The 26,816-nt window shown below is 37.9% G+C and overlaps 1 protein-coding gene across 1 annotated transcript in view; it reads left to right on the top strand.

Annotated features, from left to right (window-relative positions):
• marchf5.L (membrane associated ring-CH-type finger 5 L homeolog) overlaps positions 1–26,816 on the top strand; it is a 50,132-nt gene that overhangs the window by 516 nt on the left and 22,800 nt on the right. Inside the window, 1 exon segment of the mRNA NM_001092666.1 lies at positions 21,094–21,296. Coding sequence (NP_001086135.1) covers positions 21,094–21,296 — 203 coding nt within the window.

Genomic DNA, 26,816 nt, shown 5'->3' with positions numbered 1-26,816 from the left:
GAAAGAGAGAGAAAAACACTGCTTTCAATAACAATCAATGAAATAAGCTTTTAAATGCTGCCTTAAAGGAGAAGCAAACCCAAAAGTTAAAAAACCCTACCCCCCTACCGTACATAGACCCCCCCCTCCCATCTCCCCCCCAGCCGAAGTGTTACCCCCGGGTAACTGCCCCAAACGTTTTACTTACTCCTCGGTGCAGATTCAGGCATCGGAATTCATGGGCACCATCTTCAGCCGCTTCGGTAATCTTCAGAATGAGACTGGCGCTTCAGCAATTTCCGTGAGTTTCTGCGCATGCGCAGTTGTCGCGATACAGAAAATTGTTCTAAAGGTGCATGCGCTGCTCTCATTCCGAAGATTACCAAGGAAAAGAAGATGGAGCCCGTGAACTCCACTGGACAGAATCTGCATGGAGGGGTAAGTAAAGATTTAGGGGCATTTGCCCGGGGTAACACTTAGGCAGGGGGAGGGGGTCTATGTGAGGTAGGGTTTTTTTGTTTTTTTTAAACTTGGCTTTGCTTCTCCTTTAAAGGAGCAGTTATGTCAGAAAGGTTTCTTTTAATGACATTACAGTGGTGGTTCACCTTCAAGTTCATTTTTAGTATATTATAGAATGGCAAATTCTAAGAAACTTCAATTGGTCTTCATTATTTTTTTTTTATAGTTTTTGAATTATTTGCCTTTTTCTTCTGACACTTTCCAGTTTTCAAATGGGGGTCACTGACCCCATCTAAGAAACAAATGCTCTGTAAGGCTACTCATTTATTGTTATTGCTACTTTTTATTTCTCATCTTTTTATTCAGGACCTTTCCTATTAGATGGGACACTGACCCCCGTTTGAAAGCTGAAAAGATTCAGAAGAAGAAGGCAAATGATTTAAAAACTAATAAAAATATATAATGATGGCTAATTGAAGTAGAATTAGCCACTCTATAACATGCTAAGGGTAAGGGCACACGCTAATATTCGGGGAGATTATCGCCTCTTCTTTGGGTGACTAATCTCCCCGAAAAGCCTTCCCACCGGCTAGAATCTAAATTGCTAGTGGGATGGCACTCGGATCCATTTGTTTTCGAAATTTGCCCGAAGTTTCCTCCTGAGGAAAACGAAATGCTGCCAAGTGCCATCCCGCCGGCAATTTCGATTCTAGCCGGCGTACTGTGGGAGAGTAGTCGCCTGAAGAACAGGAGATTTGTCGCCGGATGACTAAATCTCCCCAAATCTTAGTGTGTGCCCTAAACCAAAAAGTTAAGTTAAAAGTGAACCACCCCTTTAACAGAATACAGAGCCCTTTAATGATTTGCTTCTTTATTATTGTACTTTACTGAACTGGCTGTCTGTGATACTGATGTGATGCAACCAGATTACCAAGTGATTCTTTTGGCTTTACTGAAAGAATGATCAGCTGCACTTGACTTTTTTTGTATGCCACTGTAATGTTAAATTTTGGAATATTGTGGACAGCACTTCTGCCAAATGTTCCATCTAATGCTGCCTTTGAAAATGGTGTTAATTCTGTTGCACTGTTATCGTTTCTTAGATAGGAAAAAAGAATTGTGTAGGGGTAATGATGCCAAGAAGCACAGAAAAACTGCTGCTCAAGTGTCCTTTAATCACCACAGTGTGGTGATTAAAGGACACTTGAGCAGCAGTTTTTCTGTGCTTCTTGGTATCATTACCCCTACACAATTCTTTTTTCCTGATTTAGCTCTGGATGGGAGCAAGGGTGTAAGATACCTGAAATTCATTCGACAAAGGGCGATATTACACCAGTTTCTTTGACATTATCGTTTCTTAGATGGTGGCCAAAGATGAAATTAGAGATTTTTTAAAAACTGTATTTAGAACGTAGTTTTAAGTAATGATCTTGACTTTTAGATTACTAGGGTGTGGTGATGTGTGGGTTGACACATTTTTGAACCATGACCTGGCCCTCTCCCACTATTTGTAAACCCATTCCTGACCTGTCCTCTGACTTCACAAGCAGGAAGGACAAGACAGGCCTGAGTTTATAAATCAAAGCAGCTTGAAATTCAGACCATCACCAGGGGAGGTTAGTACAGGGGGAGTAATGGCCTGGCTGGGACAATATTAAATCTTTTAAGTAAAGATTTAGGCCTGTGAGCTGCTGGAAAAGTAATTATTTATATATATATATATATATATATATATATATATATATATATATATATATATATATATATATATATATATATATATATATCCTCCCAACAGTCCCGAGTTTCTTACTGAAATGTCCCAACTTTCTCTTTGATCTCCTGCACTGAACAGCCAGAAAAAGGTACAAAGTTTCTAACTTAATTGGCTTTTGGCACAGAGCCCAGAATAGATAATTTTATAACAGTTTAAGATAAGAAGTTCTGTTCGGAGAATTGAGACTCACAGCTTGAGGGCAGAGGCACACGGTCAGATTTGGGGACCCCCGGCAACAAATCTCCTCTTCTTAGGGGGGACTAATCTCCCCAAACTGCCTTCCTGCCAGCTAGAATGAAAATCGCCAGCAGGATGGCAATCGGAGCACTTTGTTTTCCAAAGTCGTCCGAAGTTTTATCATGAGGCAACTTTAGGCGACTTCGGAAAATGAAGCGCTCGAAGTGCCATCCCACCGACGATTTTCATTCTAGCCGGCGGCAAGGCAGTTCGGAGAGATTAGTTGCCCTAAAGGGCAATTCACCTTCATTAGCAACTCTAATGACAGAAATGTGTTCTAACTTTTATAACCTGCCAAATTTTGTAAAATGGACATGGTAATTAGGGGGTGTGGCCACAAAACAGGCATGGCAAATTTTCTTTGTCCCTCCCTCTTTCTTTTTACAAAATGAGGTATGCTATCGGGTGATTCTGTGACCACCCTGAGACTGAGATATTAACATTGCAGTTTCTAGTGCAAAAACAGATGCAATATGCTTGCCCTGGTAAAGGAAATTAGCTCTATTTTCATTTGGACAACCCCATCGAGAGACTCCTCATTAATATAAAGTGTCCGAACCTAAACTGCAACTATTTTTTTTTTTTTTATCCTCCCTTTATTGTGTAAATCTGCTCCTCTCTCGATTTCCCTCGCCTTCTTTTCTGTACGCTGCACTGTGCTGCTTACCCTTTCTAGAGCTCCATACCTTATTTTGCTGTAAATACACGGCTTTCCTGCTTCTCCTAATGTGAATGCACAGATTTTGCAAGGCCTGTTACTGTGCATGTGTTGATTGACTACACACAGAAGGGAAGGGGAATGTTCCATGATATCACTCAAGAAATTGACAAGATAAGCATATCATGAGGGAAAAAAGAATGCTGGTAGAGCAATGTATAGGGTGATGGCAGACAGGGAGATTTGGTGCCCAGAGCTTGCACTCCTTCAACTCAAACATCACTACGAGGTACACATTTGCTTGGAATCCCCAAGACTTAAAGGAGAACTAAACCCTAAAAATTAATATGGGTAAAAATGCCATATTTTATATACTGAACCTATTGTATTAGCATAAAGTTTCAGCTTTTCAATAGCAGCAATGATCCAGGACTTCAGACTTTTTACAGGGGTCACCATCTTGGAAAGTGGCTCTGAGCAGCTGTTGAAAAGCTAAGATTAGGGGTCGTCGCAAACTATCAAGCAGAAAATTAGGTTGGCCTGTAATATAGGCAATGATTGAGGATGTGAAAAAGAAGCGGAGCTCACCCTTAGCAGTACATCGTCTCCCTGTTCGCAGCTCTCGTGGGAACCCGGCCACTTCTGTCCGGTATGTCTATGCAGAGATTGAACCCGCTATCAGGCACTGGTCCAACACACAGTGTGGTATAGATGGCAATGTGTACATACTCACTGCCATGTATACCGCACTGTGTGTTGGAATAAGGCCGCATTCATAAACTAATCCATATCGACTCCTCTGATGTTTGGGTCAGCGCCGGATAGCGGGTTCAATCTCTGCATGGCCTGTAATATAAGATGATGCTACAGGGCTGATTATTAAATTCTGATGCTAGTTGCACTGGTTTCTTTGCTGCCATGTAGTAATTATCTGTATTAATTACTAATTAGCCTTATATTATGACATTTAGGTGATATATATTCAGTATCCAGCATCAGTCCCTAAACTCAGTAAATGACAGCAGCAAGGATCAGGATTAAAAACGAGTGTGGTGGTGTTGGTTAACGTTGTAAGCACATACTTTTCTCTCTGCCTTTTAAGTTTGAGCTTAAGTATGTAGTTAAATTAGCTTATTTATTTTAATTGTATATGTCAAACATATGTTGGGGATGTCTTGGTAAAATGTCTGTGGCTTTCCACTAAGTCTTACCACTTACCTGGGCCAAATAAGGTATGAGTGGCATTAGAGTCATCCTCATAGCTGTAGTGATGTGAGGGTTGAGTTTTCCTCGTTCCGCACCCGCCCCCTCCCAACTTGAACTGGGCCCACTCCATCCATCTATTTATAGAACAGCGCCCACCCCAGGGTGACGTCAATAAAGGGGCGGGGCTGAGTGACCCGTAATTTTTTTGCAGTAGCCGGCCTCGAACCTGCACACTACGGCCCATGCACCCAAACTGACTGTAATTTGTCTAAATTACCCAAACAGTGAATATTGAGCTTTGTTTTTAGGAGCATGACCTTGACTATTAGGCTGTGCTGATGAATTTGCTTTTTCATTGCTACTGAAATAGAACAGCAGAGAAATCAACACTCAATATTTTTGTTACTGTTTGACTCAGTACTCAAAATTGTTTTATTTTCAGGGTCAAGTTTTTTGATTTGTAGTAGAGTAGAATTTCATAGTGTCTGACTAAATTTGATTAGATTTGTTCAGGCACTCACTTGTCCTTACTTCTCATACTCTGAACATGTATGGCATATACAACTGTATTTAACTGTACAAAACAAAATTTACAGCACTCTGATGACCTGTTCAAACAACATTTCCACTTGCCCGGGGATGCATGGTGCATTGGACAATAAGGACTTAGGAGAGGTGCCTAAATTCTTCTAGTTCTTCACTTCTTGAATCAGCTGAACAGTGGATTTTTTATTTTAACCCGAAAAATCAATTTTCAACTTGAACCTTAATAAATCTTCCCTCTAATGTGCAGCATTTCTTGCCTACTTCTAGTAAACTATAGTTCTCCTTTAAAGTCTTTTACCCTTTACAAATATATGGAAAGCTAATTTTAATAACAGACAGCCTGGTAATTAAGGTTACATTTGTGTACGTTTTAAAAGGTGGTAGGTAGTTATAACTTATTTCAAACCATCCACGTTCCATGGAAGAGTTACTTTGCTTTGCTTTGATAGAGACAGTACTGTCCAATTACTAACGGTAACGATGAGCTAAATATTTCCATAGTCTATCGATGGTGGGCACTTTTCGACGATACTGCATAAGGAAAGAGTAAAAGGTCAAAGTTGTGGTAAAAGTAGTACAAATATGGGACCTGTTATCCAGAATGCTTGGGACCTGAGGTTTTTTGGATAATGGATCTTTCCATAATCTGTATCTTCATATCTTAAGTGTACTAGAAAATCATGTAAACATTAAATAAACCCAATAAGCTGGTTTTGCTTCCAATAAGGATTTATTCTATCTCAGTTGGGATCAAGTACAAGATACTGTTTTTTTTTTTGGTTTTTTTTAAAGATATTTATTTATGGCTTTTACAACAACAATAAACATTAACACAACATGTGGAATTGTGCACCGAGTCCTTATTTATACAAGCAAGCCAAGATCATATCATGTATTATACAAATATCGTGAGCCATAGTGGGTGGTCGAGTGAAACAGAATAAGTACTTTATTTTGGGGAGTTAGGCAATTGGATTGCCGGATTGGCCTCAAGCCATAATGCCCAAATTTTATCGAATTTTGTGGACGAACCTCTTGCAATATATGTCAGCTTAATAAGTGGTAGTGTTTTATTTATTAGTTCTCTCCATAATTTAATAGTGGGAGGATATGGGCTCATCTACTTCATTACCACCAGTTTTTTTGCATAGAATAATGTGGACACAAGATATTGTTTTATTATTACAGAGAAAAAGGTAATCATTTTTAAAAAATTTTATTATTTAGATAAAATGGAGTTTGTGGGAGATGGCCAATCTGTAATTCGGAGGTTTCCGAATAATGGTTTTCCAGATGATGGGACCATGGGGAAGATGCACTGGTTGGGAAATCAAGAAGTAGCATTCGTTCTTGTCTTGAAATGGATCTGTACCCTTCTGAAAGCAAATATGGATAAGCTTTATCAATGGGCCAAATCCCAGTAATTTTGCAGGATTCCAAATCTGAACCCTTTAAATTCACATGACTCCGGACAGCTAAATGTGGCAACGATTATATTCACAGATTATTATTACGGGTATTAAGGGTCGAATTTTAGAGCTTGGTGAGGTTTTTTTATTCCTCGAATGAACTCGCAACTCAATTTTTTTCTTATTTAAGAAAAAACTGGAATGGAAAATAACTTGAATCAGTGAATTAGAGTTGAACCCCCCCCCCCCCGAAAATTTGAAATCATCAAGTTTTCAGAGGGAAAAAATGTGAAATTTTCCAGATGATGGATCCCATACCTGTATCAGAGTAAAACATTTCCTTTAAAGTTTTATCCAAAGTTCCTACAATCTCTGCAAACTCTCATTTCACGACATTTAAGCCTTATAAATATGCTACTTTATGTTGATTATTGCATGCTATATAAAAGATGATATTTTTAACTGACTGGCAAAGGTCATTTCCATACTGATTTAGTAGTCAGTCAGGTTGTTTTTTCCCCCCCATTTCTTTATGAGCTCAGTGTTCTAAGGCAACGCTATTTAGTATATTTTTGTTTTTCATATAACTTTCTCATTTATACTTTGCTGCATATTTAGCTCGGGGCGTTCAACTCCAGAGATTCATTACGCTCGATGCAAATGGCTTGCCTGGTGGTACAAACGCATCCCTGAAGACATGAGTAGTGTTAGAGCCATAATTCAGATGTATGATTTGAATGCTAGTATGTGCCTCCCAGGTACTCTAAATTTGATTTATAGAAGAACATCATTACAAAGTGTGTCATTACTTCCACCTGCAATGTATTTAGCTGGGAGCTCAGAACTTTAACCAGATACAAATAAAACTTTAAGCCGCGCCATAAGCTATGTATGCTGATAGAAATGTAGTCATATACAGGAGATAAAACCTACTTGATTCAGATAGTCTGTCATAATGTGCTGCTTAAATATGTCTCTGCCTGGTGTTCAAACCTCTATGTCATCTCTTTCTTCCTCTAATGTTGTCTGTCATTTGAACACCTTTATTGTCTTATTGCAATGTGTTTTTAGGAAAACTGCCCATTGAGTCTATTACAGACACTCTAAGGCCTATACAAGCATCTGATGGGACCATGGGGAAGATGCACTGGTTGGGAAATCAAGAAGTAGCAGTTGTGCTTGTCTTGAAATGGATCTGTACCCTTCTGAAAGCAAATATGGATTCACTTTATCAATGGGCCAAATCCCAGTACTTTTGCACGATTCCAAATCTGACCCCTTTAAATTCACATGACTCCGGACAGCTAAATGTGGCAACGATTATATTCACAGATTATTATTACGGGTATTAAGGGTCGAATTTTAGAGCTTGGTGAGGTTTTTTTATACCTCGAATGAACTCGCAACTCAATTTTTTTATTATTTAAGAAAAAACTGGAATGGAAAAAAACTTGAATCAGTGAATTAGAGTTGAACCCCCCGAAAATTTGAAATCATCAAGTTTTCAGAGGGAAAAAATGTGAATCGCTCAAATTGATAGAGTTTTCGAGCAAAGCCCACTGGAAAAAACTCAAACATCATGGAGACTATTGGCATCTTCAAATGGTTCAAGGGACCCCTGCCATTGACTACATGACCTTGACAGGTTTTAGATGGTGTATTTTTAGATTCAAGCTATTTCCAGCTTCGGGGTATAATAAATCGTGAAAATTTTTTGAATTTTTTCCCTGAAAATTTGAGTTTTGACTTAAACAAAAAATACAACTCAACACAATTCAACCTTTAATAAATATGCCCCTAAATAAACCCAATAAGCTGGTTTTGCCTCCAACAAGAATTCATTTTATCTTTGTTTTTTACAAGGTATTGTACTGTTTTGGATTATTTGCATAAAACAGAGTCTGTGAAAGACTGTCTTCAGATCTTTCTGGATAACAGGTTACCTGATAACGGATTCCATTCCTGTATTTATTTTTTTAGCTTTTCTTAAATTTAAAAAAAGCAAATAAAGCGCAAAAAAGCAATAAAGTCCTATCTATAACAGACATCTTAGGTTATTATTTAAAGAGAATTTTGTCTCTATCAGCTCACCACCTATGAATTGGACTGGATTTGTGAGATTATTTTGTAAAGGCAGAAGGAGGAAGGGCATAGTAAACCATATTGGTATAACTGAGTGAATAAATGTACCTTGAGTCAATGAATAAAAACGAGTGCATCTATAAATTATCACTTTATCCAGGTATCTCAATAGCTTGCGTGCGGGGACACGAGTAATGAGTATGACCTTTGTTTGAGCAGACGGAATCTGTGGCATGGGCTGTTACATGTGTCATAGATTCTACAATTAGGGGCTTTATACCACGAATGAACTCACAACTCGAATGGTTTCTAATTTAAGAAAAAACTCAAATTAATCTAGGTTTCGTCCAGGAAAAAACTAGAATCGATCAAGTTTTCGGGCAAAACCCTCCGAAAAAACCCGAACATCATGAAGGCTATTAACATTTTCAAATGGTTCAAGGGACCTCTGCCATTGACTCCTTCATTACCTCAACCGGTTTTAGATGGTGTATTTATGAAGTAGAGCTAATATTCTCTTTATTTTATTTTTTTTATACTGAATATGGTATTTTTAAACAAAAACATGAACTCGAATTTTTGTGGAAAACACAAATCGATTCTTAATAAATAACCCCCAACTGTTATTTCTCATGAATAATAGATGTCAGCCAAAGGTTGGTCCTTGCATATTCATATTACAGGTATGGGATCTGTTCCGAATTACGGAAAGGCTGTCTCCCATAGAATACATTTTATCCAAATAATCAGAGTTTTAAAAAATGATTTTTTCTCTGTAATTATAAAACAGTAACTTGTTTTTGATCTAAACTAAGATATAATTAATCCTTATTGGAAGCAAAACCAGCCCATTTCCAATTTACGGAAAGATCCATTATCTGAAAAACCCCAGGTCCTGAATATTCTGGATAACAGGTCTCACACCTGTAATGTGTGTCTGCTTTTCTATGCATTTTCTAGCATAAGATACACAAATGTGTGGCTGTGGCTCATGAGGATGGTTTGAATGAGTTGAAACAATTTATGAGGTGGATAAAACATTGCCCTTCACACTCTCAGGGCACAATTCCGCTTTAAAAGTCCATTTCCAAATCACATCTCTGTAATTCTGCTTCTGGAAGGCGCCGGGAACATTGGCATGACCTTTGTTTAACGGCTTATATTTTTTAATATAATCTAGTTTCTTTTTCTAGTTTTTCTTTTTTTCCAACTATTTTCTGGAAACAAACGAGCATTACAAAAAAGATTTTCACTCTTTCCTTGTTCGACTTTGTGCTCATTTTATTAATGAACTGCTTTGTCGGCAACTGTACTTGGGAGTTAAGCGTTTAAGTTGTTTTATTTTCTTTAATAACGTGGCCGCGTTCTCACAGGTCCCTGGTAGTTTGTGTAAGCTGTATTACCGTCCTTTGTGTTGATAAAGCAACTTGCATTTCTTTTGGATGCTTTCAGCAAGATACATTTTATTTGGAGGTGCGCTGCTTTCATTATTTTGTTTGAGACTTTGGTTGAATTGACAGCACCTTCTCTTACAAAACAGAATAATAAATAAGGGGGTTTATTTGTTCTTTCAATGGTTTGTGGATTCAAGTTGATTGAAGTGTGTGAGCTACTAGGCAGTGAACCCTTCGCTATCTATGTATAGAGTAGACTACCCTATAGGGCTCCATAAAGTCTATGTTTGAAATTATATTACTTAGTACTATAGGTATGGGACCTGTTATCCAGAATGCTCTGGACCTGCGGTTTTCCGGATAAATGATCTTTCTGTAATTTGTATCTTCATACTTTAAGTCTACTAGAAAATCATGTAAACAGTAAATAAACCCAATAGCCTGATTCTGCTTCCCATAAGGATTAATTATATCTTAGTTTTGGTCAAGTACAAGCTACTGTTTTATTATTGCAAAGAAAAAGAAAATGGATTATTTGATTATAGTGGAATCTATGGGAGATGGCCTTTCCGTAATTCAGAGCTTTCTGGATATCGAGTTTCCAGATAACGGATCCCATACCTGTACTGTTTTATAATTACAGAGAAAAAGAAATCCGTTTTTAAAATTTGGATAAAATGAAGTTTATGGAAGTCTTTCTGTAATTCAGAGCTTTATGGATAACGGGTTTCCAGATAATTGATCACACACCTGGTAGCTGGCTGCTACCTTCATTATGTCACTATTGGCACCTAGGAGTTCTATGGGGTCATTGAGAAGATATGCTAGGTGGTGGTAAGTTCCTAGTAGATGACTGACCCAAAATGCATTCTCTAAATCATTAAAGGTGTTGTTTCACCTTTGTTGTTGTTTCACCTTTAAGTTAACGTTTAGTATGTTATAGTATGACTAATTCTAAGCAACTTTTCAATTGGTCTTTATTTTTCTTCTTTGTAAGGCTACAAACGTATTGTTGTTGCTACTTTTTATTACTCATCTTTCTATTCAGGGCCTCTCTAATACATATTCCAGTCTCTTATTCAAATCAGTGCATGGTTGCTAGGGTAATTTGGACCCAGCAACCAGATTGCTGAAATTTCAAACTGGAGAGCTGCTGAATAAAAAGCAAAATACACTTTTTACATCATACTTAAAGTTAATTTAAAGGTGAAAACCCCTTTTTAATGGTGGTACAAGGAGTATTAAGATTATAAACTGGTTTGCACATATTTTACAGTACAGGTATGGGACCATGAGATTATTCAGAATGCTCGGGTGCTGGGGTTTTCTGGATAACTGTTCTTTCCATAATTTGGATCTTCATACCTTGTCTACTAAAAAATGTAAACATTAAATAAACCCAATAGGCTGGTTTTGCTTCCAATAAGGATTAATTATATCTTAGTTGGGATCAAATACAAATTACTGTTTTATTATTACAGAGAAAAATGGAATAATTTTTAAAAATGTGGATTATTTGGATAAAATGGAGTCTATGGGAGAAGGCCTTTCCTTAATTCGGGGATTTCTGGATAACGTGTTTCCATATAATGGATCCCATACCTGTATATCAATACAGCATACACTTCTTGTCTTAAAAATAGTTTTGCAACCACTGGTTTGGGGCAAATCAACGTCCCTATAGTGTTATTTCCCTGTGTCCTAGTTTCTCTCTTATATTAAAAGACACACGCGGTTGAATCAGCCATTTTAATACAATATTTGTACTGGGAACACATGGTATCAGATTGCAGTTTTGCAAATTAATGTTTTGTGTTTCTTTTTATTTAACCAAAAATAAAACTCTTTTGTAAATGCTTCTGGAGAATGCTGAATATTAATAAGTATCTGTACTAGACTTACTTCCAGTAATTGGAAACATTTCCAGCAGTATGAATATATTTGTGTTTTAATGGCTTACAACAGACCTTTAAGAGAATGTTAATTTCTCTTATAATGATATGGTTTTCTTGGCTTTTACTTTCATTATGCTGTCAGCATTGTTTTTCAGTTACCTCCTAGCTAAAGGCATTATGTCAGTAATAAAATTCAGAAAGGCAAGTAATAAATGTTCACAGAGTAATGTTCTATCACAGAGGCTTTTAAAATATCTTTAATGTTCGTTTGCTTTACAGTTTTTCTGCCCCCAAATTATATAACGCTGTGCAGTAGGCTTATATACAACTTTGTGTAAGTGTATTGAATGTTAAAGGAGAACTAAGCCCTAAAAATGAATATGGCTAAAAATGCAATATTTTATGTACTGCACTTATTGCACCAGCCTAAAGTTTCATCTTGTCAATAGCAGCAATGATCCAGGACTTCAAACTTGTCACAGGGGGTCACCATCTTGGAAAGTGTTTGCAACACTCACATGCTCAGTGGGCTCTGAGCAGCTGTTGAGAAGCTAAGCTTAGGGGTCGTCGCTCATTATCAAGCAGAAAATGAGGTTGGCCTATAATATAAGCTGATGCTACAGGGCTGATTATTGAATTCTGATGCTAATTGCACTGGTTTCTGTGCTGCCATGTAGTAATTATCTGTATTAATTACTAATCAGCCTTATATTGTGACATTTATATACTATGTGTACTGTATATTGTGAGTGGGTCCCTAAGCTCAGTAAGTGACAGCAGCACAGAGCATGTGCAGTGAATCAGTAGAAAAGAAGATGGGGAGCTACTGGGGCATCTTTGGAGACACAGATCTTTACTGCTAAAGGGCTGTGGTTGCCTTGGGCTGGTATAGAAACCCAAAACATAATGTACAACATTTCTAGCCTACCTCTTTTCTAGCCTATTTCTAGCAGCTCTCCCGTTTTTATTTATATATATATATATATATATATATATATATATATATATATATATATATATATATATATATATATATATATATTCCATTTTGTGGCCCCTGTTTATGGGTTAGAAATTGTTTTTAGCTGAAACAACAATGCTAAACTACAAGAGCTCCTAGGAAATTAACCAACTTGAAAACTTAATTGGGCAGAACACCCCACATGGCTCAGTGAATAGGGCTTTTACTGAATGTACTTTCTGCCTATTGTTTTTATTAGGGTAACGTATGTTTTTGTTATTTCTTGCATTAAACAGGGCAAAATCTAAACTTGCATGTTCTACTTCCTGTCATTTCCTGGGCTGAGAATCCCTCTGTATAAGAAGCTGCTCTTTATCTAGCATATTTCCTAATTAAAAAGTAGCAAAAAGTATTTTCAGCAGAAAGCCGAATGGAAAGTTTGTTGAGGATTGACTCAGACATTAGTTGTTTTTTTTTTTTTCATATCTGTTGGTTCAAAAGAGCAAAAAATAAGAATTCAAGAAGGACATTGCTAAGATGTTTTATACCATTGAGACGGCAAAGTCGGTTTTGCCGTTTCGTTTGAAGATTACATTTATGGAATATGCAAATGATGTTGATTAAGCTAAAGATATTCCTTTTAGTTATTTAAAGTGAAATTTAAATACTTTCAGATTAAATGGCTAATGAAGGATAAAATCAGCATATGTGTGTATTAATTAAATGCTGTTCTAGCTCAGCACATGGAAATGGAATATACTGATATGCATACTTAACAGGAATTATAACTAACATCAGCAGCTGTTAAAAGCCAAATGTCTAATTTCATTAAGAAAAAAAAAGAAAAACGGTTCAGAAGAATAAGCTTAAAAGCGTGTTTATGCGTTACTAACTGGTATGCATTTGCTTGTATTGCAAAACGTTACTTTTTCAATGATCCAAATAATACATATTAAAAGGAATGTACAGTATACATTTTAGTTTAGTTTTTTTACTTCCCTTCAGTAGACCATGTTATATAAGGGCAGACTCTGCACAGCATGTTCCTTCTACGGAAATGTATTCAACAAGCAATATCCAGGGCACTTGGATGGTGGACCATATGAAGCGTTCACTACATGATATATGTAAAGGGTATGTTTATTACACCCAGAGCTGTGGAGTCGGGAGCAATTTTGGGTATCTGGAGTCGCCATGTATCGACTTCGATAGAGGCCTGCATGGAACCACTTTTTTGAGACACGACCCGAACCCGCGTATTTACCCACTTGGATCTGCTACCCGACTCTGGCCTGCAACTGCCTTATCGCAACCTGATCCGCAACCCGCCGACCACCATTAAACAGGAAGTGCTGTTGCTGCAAACCAGAAGTGACATCGTAAAAAGTGGGCAAAGACAGAAAAAAGTTTTGTAAAGTTTTAAAAGTAGTAAAATATATACAATATAACATAAGATAAGAACTATATGAGACCTGCAACCCGACCCGCATCTATACCCGCACCCGAAAAACCTACCCTCATCCCAAAGGGTACCTGTTTTTTCTTTTTGGGTTAACCTGTCCAACCCACTGCAGGTCTCTAGACTCCGACTCATAATAACTTGAAAAACAATCACTGAAAATAATCAAATCAGATTTAATAGCTTCCTTGAGGGAGCATATGGCAGAAGCAATTCTGTTTCTAAAATAATACTTTAGTTCATTTTGGATTGTATTTAACATCTATTCTACAGCTATATGCCATGTTTAATTAGTATAGAAGTTGTTTTAGGTTTTCCAATTGTTTTTCGTTTATGTATTTTAACTTTGATGTTGGTTTAGAATTACCAAAGGACGTGGTTTATATTTTTGAACTTTGGCAATGCCTTGTATGTTGTGTACTTAACTTCTTTCAACCAACATGGAAAATACATTAGTACATTAAAGGGACAGTAAAATGAAAGTGTTTTAAAGTAATTAACATATAATATTGTGTTAGCATGCATTGGTAAAAGCTTTTTGTTTGCTTCAGAAACACTATTATAGTTTATATAAATAAGCTGCTGTGTAGCCATGGGGGCAGCCATTCAAGCTGCAAAAAAAGAGAAGGCACAGATTACAAAGCACATAACAGATACGACCTGTTCAATAGAATGGTGTTTTATCTGTTATATCTGTGGGGCCATCTCTCTTCCTGCTGTTAAAAAGGATTTAAGATGTAGGGGGTTATTTATTAAGGTTCGAGTTGTGTTTTCCACAAACATTTGAGTTTTCAAGTTGATTTTTTTTGGTCAAAATTCACATTTTTGGTTTAAAAAAAATTATACCCCGACCCTGGAAATAGCTTGAATCCGAAAATACACCATCTACAACTCGAACTCGCAGAATCAAGCTTTTTCTTAAATAAGAAACAATTTGAGTTGTGAGTTAATTCAAGGTATAAATAACGCCAACATTTGACCTATGATAAATAACCCCCTAAATGTAATCCTAGGGTAAATGGGCAATGTATGGCAAAAATGGCTGAATTTTTAATTTGGGAATGTTTGAAGGAGGCAGTGTTTTTCCAACCAATAAGTTTAATTAAATCTCTTTGGAAGTGTGCTATCATTTACATCAATTTCAGCTGCATAGTCTTATGGCTTATCTATATTTTGTAGTCTTTAAATGATGTGGCATCTCTATGTCTCAAATACTGATGTGCAAAAAAAAATGCATTAAAATTGCAAGAAATGTGTGTAGGATTTTTGAGCTAAAATTTTAGCGACCCCAGAAGGGAATTCATCAGACTATGAGAGCAGCAAGAGCTCATACAAAATTCTCTTAAAGGTTGGAGCCAAATGGACTTCCCATTCCCTCCGTCCTATAAATGTGATCACTGGAGACACTTCTTGTGTATCCTGCCAGAATCATCTCTCCAGTTCCATTAACTTGTTTAAGAGAAATATCGATTAACAGTCTTCTTTGCTGATTATGGGTTGGCTCTGCATGTTGAAAGTTCTTTTTCATGCATTGGGTCTTTTTTTTTTTGTAGATGAACCAGCGCTAGAAAAGCTCAGGGATAGAAGGGAAGAAGTATATAGTGTAGTATTTCTTGTTTTTCAATACCGTGAGGTTAAACTTTAATAGGGGAAGTGTTTAGTTCCCTTCACCTCAGGGTTAGTTTATCCTTTTAACCAATCTTTTAAAAAGTGTTATCCCCTCCTATGGGGTAAGAGTGAATACTCACAAACATTTATGTAAGTAGCTAGCATTGATACATGGTTACTCCTCAGTTGCAGGACATCATTAGCCTCTGGAAAGATGTGCTCAATATTGTATAAAAACCTTTTTAATAAATATTCTGTAGAAATATAAATTGTACTCACATATTTACACTTTTGATTAGCGTATATACAGTCAGTCCATAGGTTTCCCAGCTCCAAATTCCGCTCGGGATGCAAACCCAATAGGCCAGTTTTACTTCCAATAAGGATTAATTATATCTTAGTTTGGATCAAGTACAAGGTACTGATTTATTATTACAGAGAAAAAGTAAACAAAGTGGGTGTAAAGGTTTGTTGTGGGGTTCAGAACATCCCTCAGTCCCAGCATAATGAATATTATCATGTGGCCCCTGTAGAAATAACTGTGTTCATGGTGTATTTATTTGAACGGGTGTCGGATACCCAATATATTTTGCAGATTTGTTTCACATCATATTTATCTAGCTTGTCTTGCTAAGCATTCTTAGGTGCTTAAAATAATTCATGTGTCTGAAAGTATCTGACAGATGGTTCAAGGAGAAGTTCATTGGGCTGTAAATAGGCTGAACTACATAGACATGGCCTAATCCATTTTTTTTTTACATTTTCCTTTGGTGAAGAATCTGTCTTAAAAATGCTGTTTGTCCTATAAGTAGACTGTTTCATGCCTTTCTATATATTTATTTGACTGATGGATATCTCCATGAACATTTCTACTCCAGCCTCTCATCTGCGATATGTTCGCTTTAATTCATGTTCTCTTTTAATAATTGATACCTTCTGAAGGACTTGACAAGTGTAAATATTCAACAACCATTTCCAGTAGGAGTCTTATAAATAATTTCAAACATTGTAAACTGAGAGGCAGTTATCTTGTTACTTGATCTTGTCTCTCTCTCTCCCTTTTTGCTTTTCCTTACTTGAGTCTTTATGTTTACTGTAGTGAAGGTTATTTTGCCTTTGCCAGTACCCAATTATCTTGCCCTTGGACAATCTAGAAAGTTGTCAATTGCGACGATCATGCAAAATATTTTTGAAGTTTCGCAGACTTCACGGTTTCGAATATAAAACGGAAAGGGTACACTTTTAAGTACCGTGTAGGAAATGGAGCGCAGTTGGATCCTGTTGCTGGGAAAATAATTCTGCTGATAGTATTAGCAATTCCAAGTAGGGTTTGTTCAGAGGTGTGAATTCCTATGAATAAGTTAAGCCACTGACACTTGGATCCCATGGTGAATAATGGTTGTGGATGGTACAGCTGACAAACGGGCATGCCTCCAAAATGTATATGGGTAATGGCTGAAAAAAAACAAAAGGGTCAGCCATGATTACCTGCAATCTTTGAGCCGGTGGTATAGGGTGGTGTTCAATGTTCTCCGCATCATGTCCATTCGGAGATGACTGGGTTTGACTTTAATAAGAACAATGCTAGTGCGTTGCTTATGTGATATGGCTTCTAAATGGTGGGTGGTATGCTGTAATAATATTTTATAATGTATGCACTCATATTTATTAATATTGGGGACCAGTGCCACCGGTGATGTTGTTAGGTTGCCACCTGTCCGGTTTTGACCTGGACAGCCCTTTTTTTTTTTTTTTGACGGGCTGTTCTGGTCAAAATTGGCTGCCGGTTTTCCAAATGAGGAAAACTGGGCAGGATTTCCTGAGATTGACCCGCCAATCGTCATAGCCCCACCCCTACATGTCACAGCCCAGCCCCTCTATGTCACAACCCCCTCCCCCACTACGTCACGGCCCCCACCTCCCCCTCAGAGTTTGTCGAGGGGAAAGGTGGCAACCCTAGATATCCATAGCACCCAATCAGATCTTTGCTTTTGTTTGTTTTCTAACTTGTAGATGAGATTTCAAATTGGCTGCTATGGGCAACATCATGGTGATGTTTGTCTCCAGTGTAAAAACTGTAAATACATCCCTAAGTGTTGATTTTGTTAGGTTGACGGATGAAATGGCCACAATCAGGTGTCCATAAAGGAGAAGAAACCCTGTAGAAAAAAACCCCGTAACCACCCCCCCCATGGGGAAATACTTTATACTTACCCCTCGTCGCAGATTCTGGCAGCAGACTTCGCGGCATCCATCTCCTGGGTCTTCGGTAAGCTGACTGGGAAATCGGCAATCTCCGTCAATTTCGGTGCGTGTGCAGTTTTCGAATACCGGCAAATTGCTCCAACTGCGCATTCGCCGACATACCGATCTCCCAGTCAGCTTACCGAGGACCCGGAAGATGGATGCCATGTAGTCCGCTGCCAGAATCTGCGACGAGGGGTAAGTATAAAGTATGGGGCATTTCCCTGGAGGGAGGCCTACGTGGGGAAGGGGTACAGGGTTTTTTCTACAGGGTTTCCTTCTCCTTTAAGGACTTTTTTTGATGTTAAATTGTACGCTACAATGTAACAACCTGCTAAGTGGACAGTAGTAGCCCCTACTTACTTGCAGACACTCCTGATGGCAGTTTGTCACCCTGGGCAGCCGCTGACCAATTACACATGTAGACATTTAGGGACATTATTTCAGGCAACACTAAATATTATTGCAGTTTTGAGCTACTCTTATCACGGAGGCTTGACTATATCTCTGCATTTTTCAAAAATTCATTCCCCCCCCCCCCGGTGTATTAATGTAGAAAACAATGTTTATCTTAAGAAATCGTTACCGGATCCATCTAACCTTTTGTCTTGTGCACTCATCGCTGAGCGAGATCAGCCTTACTAACAATAATGCTGCTGTTTCTCTACGCCAGCCTTTTCCAATTCAGGTTGTTATTCGAGCAGTGACCTGATTCAGTCCCTGGATCAAGGTCATGTTTTATTCAGCAAGAGAAAATGGAAAATCTGGCAAGAACGGAGAGCTTTGTGCTGAAACGGTTTTATTTAGCTCTTTGTGCATCAATAGAAAGAGATAAGGCTGATGAGAGAATACAAGGGAATTTCTATTCATTATTCATTGCTTGCTATAGCTTTAATTATACAAAAGGTTATCGTATGATTCTACCGCTTGGAGGTTAAAAAGAGGCTTGCTAATAAACGTAGTCTGTGAAATCGTAGTTTCCAATAATTGTTTGCCTTTGTAAATGTGAAATCCAGAAGGAAGAAAAAAGGCGAAACCTCTGCAGAATGCACAGGCTTCAAATATTTACTCACAAGTTTTACAGTAAATTACAGTTCTGTGTGACACTGCTGTACCAATACTGATCATCGTCACCGCCATTTATATGACAAAATGCCGCAGGCCCTGAATTATAAATGACTGTGGCGGTGGATTTAGTTGCTGAAGCAGCACTCCCAGCCAACGATGATCAGGCAAAGCCAAATGTGCATCTCTGCTTGGAGACTAAAAGGAGGAATTTGAAATCACATATTGGACACTTATCATTTCTGCAGTTAAACTCCTGCAGGGATACGTTTAATCGTCTGGAATACCTCCAAAACTAATTAAAAATGCAATTCCCGGGTCCTAGAGCCAAACCGATAAGCCACAGGCAAATCTAGCAGCGTTACCAAGTTTATATCAACCAGACTCCTAAAAAAATGTATATAATGAAGAAGTGTGTGGGTATCCATTTAAAGAAAAACTTTACCCCCCCCCCCCCCAAAGGAATATTTAAAGGGGACCTATTGCGAAAATGAATTTAATATAAGCTTTATCATACTTTTAAAAGTTTTATTGGGTTTTACAAAAACAAGCAAGATATAACATTTGTCCATTGAAGGACTATAACACGCGTCATCATACTGAAGTAAGAAACTTTCTAAATACAATCAATAAAAAATTCTGTACTGTTTCTGAAATGATGAAGTTTATATTCTAGGGATGCACTGAATCCAGGATTGAATCGTTCTGCCCGGCCGAACCGTATCTGAATTTGCATATGCAAATTAGGGGTGGGGAGGGAAATCGCATAACTTTTTGTTACAAAACAAGGAAGTAAAAAATGTTTTCCCCTTCCCATCCCTAATTTGCATATGCAAATTAGGATTTGGTTCGGTATTTGGCCAAATCTTTTTTGGATTCGGTCGGGGGTTCGACCGAATCCAAAATAGTGGTTTCGGTGCATCCCTATCCTATTCACTATCCCTCGCTCAGCATCTTTTTCTCTTCATTCTTTCTTCATGCAGCAGTTGGGTGTCAGATTAATGACCTAATATATCATACCTCCCAACCGTTTTTAGAGGGACAGTCCCTCTTTTGACAGCTCAACCTGCAGTCCCTCATTTGTACTGCAAAGTTCTGTTTTTCTCTGCACTGAACAGCCAGAAAAAGAAACAAAGTTTCTAACTTAATTGGCTTTTGGCAGAGAGCCCAGAACAGCCGCCAGGTGCACTTGGAAACTTTTGTAACATTTCAGATAAGCAAATAATTGTAATTGTAACAATATTAGATAACCGGTCCCTTCGGAAAAGTTAGACTCACAGCTTAAAGGTCAATTCACCTTCATTAGCAAAACTGGAATAACTGAAAACAACCACAGAAATGTGTTCAAACTTTCATAACCTGCCATATTTTGTAAAATGAACATGGTAATTAGGGGGTGTGGCTACGCGCACCAACTTCTTTGTCCCTCTTTTTATTTCCGAAATGTTGGAAGGTATGTTATATATCTTATAGGGGGGCTCCTTTCGTAGCAGATGTATTAGAGCTCACGCAAATAACTGATTCCAGTACAAACAAAATCTAACAAAATAACAACCTTTTGCACAAATTCTGCTTGTAGAGAGACTTTATGGTGATTTTAATAGAGTGAGCTCTAATACATCTTCTAGGCAGAAGCAGTCCCCTTGGATCATTCATCTGACACCCAACTCCTGAATGAGGAGAAACAGATGCTGAGAGAGGAATAGTGAAGATAAAGTTGATTTCAGAAACAGTACAAAATTTTTAATTTAGAAAGTTTCAGTATGCCGAAGCTAATATTTAATTTTCATTTTCGCGATAGTTCCCCTTTACATAACAGATGTATACAGGCCTAATATGTATGGTTTGTTTGCTTTGTTTTTGTGCACCGTGAATCCTTGATCCCAGGGGGCGGCCCTTGTTTTTTTAAAATGGCAATTTTCTATTTAGAATTACCCAATGGCACACTACTAAAAAAAGTCTATTATTATGAAAATGGGTTCTTTACATGAAGCAGGGTTTTACACGTGAGCTGTTTTATGCAGTATCTTTTTATAGAGACCTACATTGTTCGGGGGGTATAGTTTTCCTTTAACTATTTAATAATTGCATATTTTTTTGTTTGTTATATCCAGGAGTTGTTGGGTGTGTTTTGCCACTGACGAGGATGACCGAACGGCAGAGTGGGTGAGGCCGTGCAGATGCAGAGGGTCTACTAAGTGGGTGCATCAGGCATGTCTCCAGAGATGGGTCGATGAAAAGCAAAGAGGAAACAGCACCGCTCGAGTTGCATGCCCTCAGTGCAATGCAGAGTATTTAATTGTGTTCCCAAATCTTGGTAAGCTTTTTATTACAGTTGTCAATGTTTTTAGAATATTTCTTCACGTAAAGAGTAAGATTCCTGTCGGGGGAATCTCTAAGGTTCTAATTAACTCTAGGGTATAGATTCAGAGGCAGATGTTCAGTTAGATGCCCCTGGTGAATGATAGATTCCTTAGAGCAGTGATCTCCAACCAGTGGCTCTTGAGCAACATGTTCCTCACCAAACCCATGGATGTTGCTCTCAGTGGTCTCAAAGAAGGTGCTTATTTTTGAATTTCAGGCTTAGAGGCAACATTTTTGTTGCATAAAAACTAGGTGTACTGTCAAGCAGACCTTTTGGTAGGCTTCCATTCCACATAGGGGATAGCAAATAGCCAATCACAGCCCTTATTTGGGACTTTCTTCACATGTTTGTTCAGGGCTGGAAGTAGGGGTAGACAGAAGAGGCAGCTGCCTAGGGCGCAACGGTTGGGGGGTGCTGGGAAGGTACCTTAGGCATAGAGGCGGGGCAAGCTATTTTTTTATTATTATTGGTGATTTTTGCATTATTTCGCTTTTTATTCAGTAGCTCTCCAGTTTGCAATGTCCGCAATCAGGTTGCTATGGTCCAAATTACCCTAGCACTGAATTGGACTGAATAGAAAGATGAGTAACAAAAAGTAGCAATAACACCATGGGATTTATTTATCAAGGTCCGAATTTATCTCAATATCGGCTGCTACAAACTCCGATCTAACCCGCTCGGGTTTTTAACGCTTATTTATTATTATATTTTCCCGAAAATCTGCTTTGCGGGAAAAGCTCAGATTTTCAAGATTTTTTTGTGAATTTTCCCCGAAATCTCTGAATTCTTCTAAATTTTCACCCGAAAGCTCCAAAAACATTGTAAAATTGCCCGAAACCCGCGACACAACCAAAAATCAATTGGACTGTTCCCATTGACTTTTATGCAACCTCGACAGGTTTGAGATGCCGTGTTTTTATATTCGGGCTTTTTAGCCCTCGGGGTTTAATAAATGACAATAAATTCTTTAACTTTTTAAAAAATATTTAAAATTCTGATTTAAAAAAAATAAATCACAAATTTTTCGGATTTCGGGTATTTGGAGCTTAGTAAATAACCCCCTAAATGTCTAACCTTACAGAACAAAAATCTTTAAATGGGGTCAGTGACCCCCATTTGAAAGCTGGAAGGTTTTAGAAGAAGAAGGCAAATAATTAAAAAAAACTATTAAAAATAAATAAAAACCAATAGAAAAGTTGCTTAAAAAAATGGCCATTCTAAAACATACTAAACATTAATTGAAAGATGAACCACCCCTTTAAGAATTTTTTTTTTTTTTTTTTTTTTTTTTTGCACTAATCGGTGCAAAGTCTGAAATTGAAAGTGAAGTCACCTTTTGCTTCCTGTTTTTATGAGCACAGTTAGAACAAATCAATTGTCCGCTAAGAAATCCTCTGTTAATGTATAATGAGCTGCACCTTGTCTAAAAGCCTGCCAAAGGCTTTAGCTGTAGGGGAGGGGTTGGTTTGCACAGTAGTGAACTGCAGATTTGTTTTGATTGTTCTCATACCAACCTGAAGTGGAATGTGACTTTACTTACACTTTTGGTTTCAGATTTTGCTGTAAATTAATCTACATTTCTGAATAGATCATGTAAATGCTTAAAGGAATTGATCAGTGTAAAAATAAAAACTGGGTAAATAGATAGGCTGTGCAAAATAAAAAATGTTTCTAATATAGTTAGTTAGCCAAAAATGTTATGTATAAAGGCTGGAGTGACTGTGTGTTTAACATAATAGCCAGAACACTACTTCCTGCTTTGCAGCTCTCTTGGTTTCCACTGATTGGTTACCAGGCAGTAACCAATCAGTGATTTGAGGGGCGGGGGAGAGGTGGAACATAGGTCATTACTGTTTTGAAGCTGAGCTGAATTGCAAACTCACTAAACACTTATGCCCCATGTGGCCCCCCTTCAAGTCGCTGACTAACTCAGAGTTAGAGAGCTGAAAAGCAGGAAGTAGTGTTCTGGCTATAATGTTAGACATCCAGTCACTCCAGCCTTTATACATTACATTTTTTGATAACTAACTATATTAGAAACATTTTTTGTTCCTTTAAGCGTTAGAAAGAAATCTAAAAATTCTTAGCAACTTTTCTGCAACACCCACGGCTGTTTATGTTCAAAATCATGCTGTTTAGCATGCAGAATATTTTCCATTTACTTGCCTTACAGCACACCAAAGGTCTTTTCAGTTAATCAATATCAACCCATTTCATTCACATTAGACCGTGTATAGAAAGCAATGGCTGTGCAGGTACTAATGTCCATTAGTGTTATTACATTTTTATGTACAGAAGATATTTCGTTATCATGACCCACACACTATTAACCCTTTAAGACCCTCTACCTGTAGAATCTAGGGCACTAACAAGAAAGTACAGGTATAGGATCTGATATTAGGAATGCTTGGCAACTGGGCTTTTCCAGATAAGGGATCTTTCTCTAATTTGGATCACCAGACCGTCATTTTACTATAAATCATTTAAATATTAAAGGGGAACTCCACACAAACATAACTTAAGCTTTTTGAAAAGTAAACATTATTTCAAGCAACTTTGCAATCTACATCAATTAAAAAATATGCAGACTTTTCGTGATTTTTAATTGTTTGGAACAGTTCCATAAGCCTAGCCCCCTGCTCTTCTGCTGATTTGTCTGACTACTTTGCTGAGCTGTCTGACTACTGTTAATTTGTATCAGCAGCCATCTGTCCTCAGCCTGCCTCCTCCAAACCCCACAATTCCCTGCACACGTGATTTCAATAAGGAACAGAACATCACAATGCAATGCATTGTGGGTTATGTAGTTCCTGCATGCTGTCTGTAAGTTGTAGACTGTCTGTGTAGGCGCTCTAGATTTCCTTTTGCAGGTTTCCTTTTAATCTTTGTCTTGCCGTGTGTTTACTAAATAAAAAGAACCCAGCACATGAAGGGTAAAGACATTTAGGCCTGTTGTATATTCCATAACTTGTACTAATTTTTGGTAACATTGGACTTCAGGCGATAAACACCATGAATATGCAGCCTTTTACATTTCCTATATACATATACAGGTATTGGACCTGTTATCCAGAATGCTCAGGACCTGAGGTTTTCTGACTAATGGATCTTTCCGTGAAATGGATCTTCATACCTTAAGTCTACTACAAAATCATGAAAACATTAAATAAACCCAAAAGGCTGGTTTTGCTTCCAAAAGGGTTAATTATATCTTAGTTTGGATCAAGTACAAGCTACTGTTTTATTATTACAGAGAAAAAAGAAATCCGTTTTAAAAATTTGAATAAAATGGAGTCTATGGGAGTCAGCCTTTCCATAATTCGAAGCTTTCTGGATAGTGGGTTTTCGAATAACAGATCCCATACCTGTATTTGATCTTAATTCAAAACAATCTTTTTCTTTTTTAAATGGATTGGTTAGAGGCAGGCCCCTACTGTCAATCTGTGGGTTCTGGCAAGTGCCAGAGGGGCTGCTATAAGATGCCATAGAAAGTGACTACTAAGTGGGCTGGTGGGAGCTGTTTGGGCCTCTTTGTACTTAGAATGCCAGGGCCTATTTTGAATCCCAGTCCAGTCCTAGTTAGAGGCATCAATAGACAAGGAAAGTATTGGGACTGCCGATATCATAAATCTTTCTCCCAGTACAGGTATGAGATCTATTATCCGGAAACCCATTATGCAGAAAGCTCTGAATTATGGGAAGGTTGTCTTTTATGGACTCTCTTAAATTCTTACAAAAGTAACAATTTGCACAAAAGCAGGGCTCTCTGCCAAAAGCCAATTAAGTTTTAGAAACTTTGTTGCATAGTTAAATCGGGTTGACAAAAGTCCATCAAGTTCAACCCCTCCAATAATGTATCTTTTGCTGGCTGCTCAGTGCTAGAGATTAAAGAGAAAGTCGGTACATTTCAGTAACAAACCCAGGACTGCGGGTTGAGCTGTCAAAAAAACGGGACAGTTGGGAGGTATATAGCCCAATGCCTGGGAAAGAGAAACAACGGAAAAACTGCTGAATTTATTATCCTTACAGTGATATGGAGCAGTCAAATAACCCCTTCCCCTCAGCCATTATATAGTGCCCGTCTATAGAAACATCTAACAGCTGATGCTGTGCAGTATTATGCTTTGTGCAACCCAACGTGCATCCTCATTTGTGCATCACATAAGCACATTCCCAACAATCCCTTTATTCTCTATTTTTTACATTGATTTGTGTTTCTGACCTTGAAATCCTATGGGTGTATTGTTGTACCAGAACAACTGACAATGGGCTCTTTCCCCCTGGAAATTTCGGTGCATGTGTTCAATACAGCGTTTGTGCAGCTGCTGTCTGCTAGTGGCCAGAATAGTGGTTTGTACTTGGGATTGTAGAGATCATTGGTCTCATTTCAAGCTCAAATATTAATAATTGGGAGACCTAAAAAATCTAAAAACCTTCAGTCATTGGCACTTTCATTCGGTTTGCAATCAATTTGGCTGACCAATGTCTGGTGTCAACTGCAACAAAGTTGGTTGAACTTAAGGAATGGTTTGCCTTCAGGTTAACTTTTAGTATATTATAGAATGGCCTAATCTTAGCAATATTTCAACTGGTCTTTCTTTTATATTTTTTTAAATTATTTGCCTTCATCTACTGACTCTTTCGGATGACCCCTGCGGACCAAACACCTATTGCTCTGTGATGCTAAAATTTTATTATTACTGCAACTTTTTATTATTTTTGTATTCACCCCCTCTCCTGTTCATTCAAATAACTGCCTGGTTTGCGAGGGTAAATTGGGCCCTAGCAACTAGATAGCTGCTGAAATTCTAAACTGGGAGATCTATTGAATGAAAAGCTCAATAAGTTACAAACCACAACAAATAAAAATAAGGACCAACTGCAAAATCACTTCCTGCATCATACACATTTATTTAAAGGGGAACTCCCCCTTTAAAGGTGAACTAAAAATGAATGTGGCTAAAAATGCCATATTTTATATACTGAACTTATAGCAGCAGCAATGATCCAGGACTTCAAACTTGTCACAGGGGGTCACCATCTTGGAAAGTGTCTGTGACACTCACATTCTCAGTGGGCTCTGAGCAGCTCTTGAGAAGCTAAGCTTAGGGGTCGTCACTAATTATCCAGCAGAAAATGAGGTTTGTTTGTAATATAAGATGATGCTACAGGGCTGATTATTAAATTCTGATGCTAATTGCACTGGTTTCTGTGCTGCCATGTAGAAATTATCTGTAGTAATTACTAATCAGCCTTATTTCTGATTAAGGCCTGATTCAGCCTTATGTGTACTGTATATTGTGAGTGGGTCCCTAAGCTCAGTAAGTGACAGCAGCACAGAGCATGTGCAGTGAATCAGCAGAAAAGAAGATGGGGAGCTACTGGGGCATCTTTGGAGACACAGATCTTTACTGCAAAAGGGCTGTGGTTGCCTTGTCTGGTACAGAAGCCCAAAACATAATGTATAACATT

Source organism: Xenopus laevis, chromosome 7L, assembly GCF_017654675.1.
Source record: "Xenopus laevis strain J_2021 chromosome 7L, Xenopus_laevis_v10.1, whole genome shotgun sequence".
Classification (NCBI taxonomy): domain Eukaryota; kingdom Metazoa; phylum Chordata; class Amphibia; order Anura; family Pipidae; genus Xenopus; species Xenopus laevis.
Note: the sequence above shows the minus strand (reverse complement) of the source record. Positions and strands in the feature narration are given on the sequence as shown.